We start from the raw sequence: 3449 nt of genomic DNA on the forward strand, positions 1-3449 counted from the left end.
TATATATAGAAAAACACACACTTAGCGTACTAAGATGTTGAGAAATTTAGGGCGAAGAGAAATAGGAATCGACACAAAACCATAAGAACACGGAGATTTGATGAGGTTCGGCAAAGATGCCTACGTCATCGGGAGCAGAGCGGAATATTTCACTATTTCAGAGGAGTCCAGTTGCATACACATAGGATTACACATCATATATATAGATAAAACACGCTCCCCCCAACCCACTAAATTTCAAGAGACTCATTTTCATTTCAGGAGACACGCCTCTTCAACTAAGAGGCACATCTCTTCACTCCAAAAGACTCCAAATTCTGGTATATGAGTCATACCTAACATAAGATCAGTTAGTCGGACATCTGTTTGTCAGTTAAACGTCTCATCTGGTCTGTGGTTCGATTCCACTAGATTATAGGGTGTGCTACTCGAATTCTTCGGCTCATGAGGAATGACTGGGGCTCGCATAATAGCCTCCAATCATTCAAATTTATGTATAAAAAATGTGCATTTGATATTTTAGAAGATAAGATGATGATATTTGTCAGTAGTATGCATGTAAATATGAATATTTTGGCACCGGATTTATTTGTAAATATGAATGTGTAAGTGTTAGATATATTAATATATAAGAATTATACGGCATGTATGTATGTAAATGCCCCTTGAATAAATTATGGGATAATCATTTACCTTGTTTTATTATTTTGAATGCCCAGCCAAAAGTCATCAAAAAGTCCTCAAAATAATCCAACAGCAACAACGGGGAGAGGCGTCCCGCTAGACAACAACTCTTGGCTTGCAAGCCTCGCCTCCGGATCTTCATCTTCTCAAAAAATGGGCATGAATTCTCCCCTCTTAATATTTGTTCTATCATGCTCTCTTTCATTACTACTCATGTTTTTCTCTTAAAATAATAAAAATTGTAGGGTAAATGTCTGATTTTTGTTATTTTTGTCATTATATATATATATATATATATGATTGAAATTATGCCTTATTTCTTATATGGAATAGGCATAGTCTACCAGATATAAATGACATGAAAATAAAAATATAACAAACTTAAGAATATTTTTGTTGATATGTCCTATTCAATTATGCACAATTATGAATAATAATGAGTAAATAAATAGGTTAAGCATAATAATTCATGGGGTTCTATAATAATAATTATGTTTAAGTGGGTTAGTTAGAGGATAAGATGATCATTAACAAGAGATATTATAGTCTAATCAAATGGGAATTGTGTGAATGATATGGTGTTCTCATGTTCATGATAGGCTTATGAATAAGAAAGATGAGAAGGTCATAATATTAGATGGGTATGATGTATGGCTTTGGGCATCTTTTGATGGAGAAATTTTTGCTCTTATTTCTGTTGTTGTTGTCACCTTTATTGCTAATTTTATATTGCTGATTTTCTAATCAATTATATGGACTCTTGAATTATTGCCAAATTTGTTTTGTTAATATTTGTTGAATAATATCTTCAAAGTAGCATGTAACATCAGTATCTTTAGAAAAAATATTAGGTCGTGATTTCAGATGCATTTGGAGTCCAATAAGGGAGCGACATGTGGTCCACTTTACACATGGCGCCGCCTTATTGGAAGCCTAAGGTATGAAAGTAGGTATCGAATGGTTATGTGATTATAAAATTGTATTTCTAAATAAAAAAAAATGTGGAAGGGGATGCATGTAAGATTGATGAACAAACTGACGTTACACGCCACCTGCATGCGCAATAATAATAAGATATCAATAGTAAAGTAGGCGGCAAGGCAAGCCAATTGCCCCCCGCAACCTGCAAATGGACAAAAAAATATTTATCGTTGAGTAGGTTTAAAGCAACGTAAATTGAGATGTGATCTAATTCCAAAAGACTCAAATTCGAGTTAATTTTAAATGAAATTCAATTAAATTTAAACTCAATTAAGATTAATTCATTTCATAATGATAAGTCAGTTTACGGGGGCTGTTTGGCCTGTGAAGTTAGTAGTGCAATGTAAAAGAAATGAAGAGTTATTAAATTTCTAATGTTTGATGAGAAGAAAAAATAAATGTAATATAAAATTTTAATGCATTTGAAATTCATTTTCGATCATGATTTCAGTGTGTTTCAAGTATTAGTCGTTCAGCAATAGCCTGTCACACTATCCACCCTCCTGCTACTAACAGCCAAACTTATCGTCATCCCCACCACTATATTCCACCAATTATTGCCGCCTTAGGATCGGCCGCCACACAAATCACCTCTGCTGTCACTATATATAAACTAAAATGTGTTGAATTTTAATTAAGCATAAGAAATCAATGGAGTTCTACTTGAAAGTGGCTTCTTCAAAGGGTGGGAGGATTCCAAATATCAATCATTATGGCTGAATTTTAGGTTCTGTTTGGTGCAGTTGTAGCTTCTCAGCCTTTCAGCTGCAACTATGCTGCCCCAGGAAGCTGCTGCGAGGAAGTTGGTTGCATGTTTGTTGCAGCTGTGTGAGAACAGTTGTGGGGTAGTTGTTTCTGTAAAAATGATTATTTTTGCCCTTGTTTATTGAAGTTGTTTAAAACAGAACTATAACAGCGATATATTTGATAATTCAAAAGCAAAAATTTATTTAAAAAATAACAAAAGTATGAATACCCTACTCACTTAGCAGTGAGTATCGAAATTGCAAAGAAAAATAAAATAAATAAATAAAATTACAAGTAAATTAATAATGAAATTGTCTTTAACGTGAAGGCGATGAATGTCTCCTCATAAACAGTGCAAAACCACGGCCTCCTACCGCACCGCACAGAGGAAGCCACGCCAAACAGAGCCTTAGTGTCAACTTGGTAATGCTTGAGCCCACATGCACTTTACCAAAGAATTTAAAAATAATAAAATTAATAATTATTGTTGGTGTATCTTTTAACGACAATCATGCAAAAAATATTAACATTTACATTGAAACCTCTAAATTCTTATGTATTTACATATCTTGATGAGTGCTAGAAAATTCGTGGCGGTAGAGTAATGTATTATCGTCTTAGCTTTGCACAGCACACACTCAGATGAAAGAGAATCAACCTATGATTACACCATAAGTTTTTATGTGAAAAACCCGTAAAGGGAAAAAACCACGGGGTCTGGCCCAGTTATAAAAATTTCACTGTAAGTTGATGATTACAGATGCCCCTTGTCCCAAAGAGTAAAAAGATTTTTCAAAGTACAACATCGACTGACGACGTCTGGTTAGCGGTGGTTGAAGACATTTGATGATGACGGTCAATTGTGGTCGACGGAGGTCAGCAATGATCGGTTGTGGTCGACGACGACTGACGGTAATCGACAGAAGTCAGCGGTGGTCGTTGACTGTTGATGATGGTCGGCGGTGATCGATGACGATCAATGGAGGTCGGCGGTGATCGCTGGTACTCGACGGAGGCCGGTAGTGGTCGACGAAGGC

General features: G+C 35.5%; 1 protein-coding gene across 1 annotated transcript in view; it reads left to right on the top strand.

Annotated features, from left to right (window-relative positions):
- Window positions 1-940, top strand: part of LOC110019632 (thaumatin-like protein 1b) — a 3997-nt gene extending 3057 nt beyond the window's left edge. Inside the window, exon 2 of the mRNA XM_020717374.1 lies at window positions 720-940. Within this exon, the coding sequence (XP_020573033.1) occupies window positions 720-912 (193 nt within the window). The 3' untranslated portion in view covers window positions 913-940. The remainder of the gene's footprint in view (window positions 1-719) is intronic.
- Window positions 941-3449: the final 2509 nt, after the last annotated feature.

This window comes from Phalaenopsis equestris, unplaced genomic scaffold (genome assembly GCF_001263595.1).
Source record: "Phalaenopsis equestris unplaced genomic scaffold, ASM126359v1 Scaffold000065, whole genome shotgun sequence".
Lineage (NCBI taxonomy): Eukaryota > Viridiplantae > Streptophyta > Magnoliopsida > Asparagales > Orchidaceae > Phalaenopsis > Phalaenopsis equestris.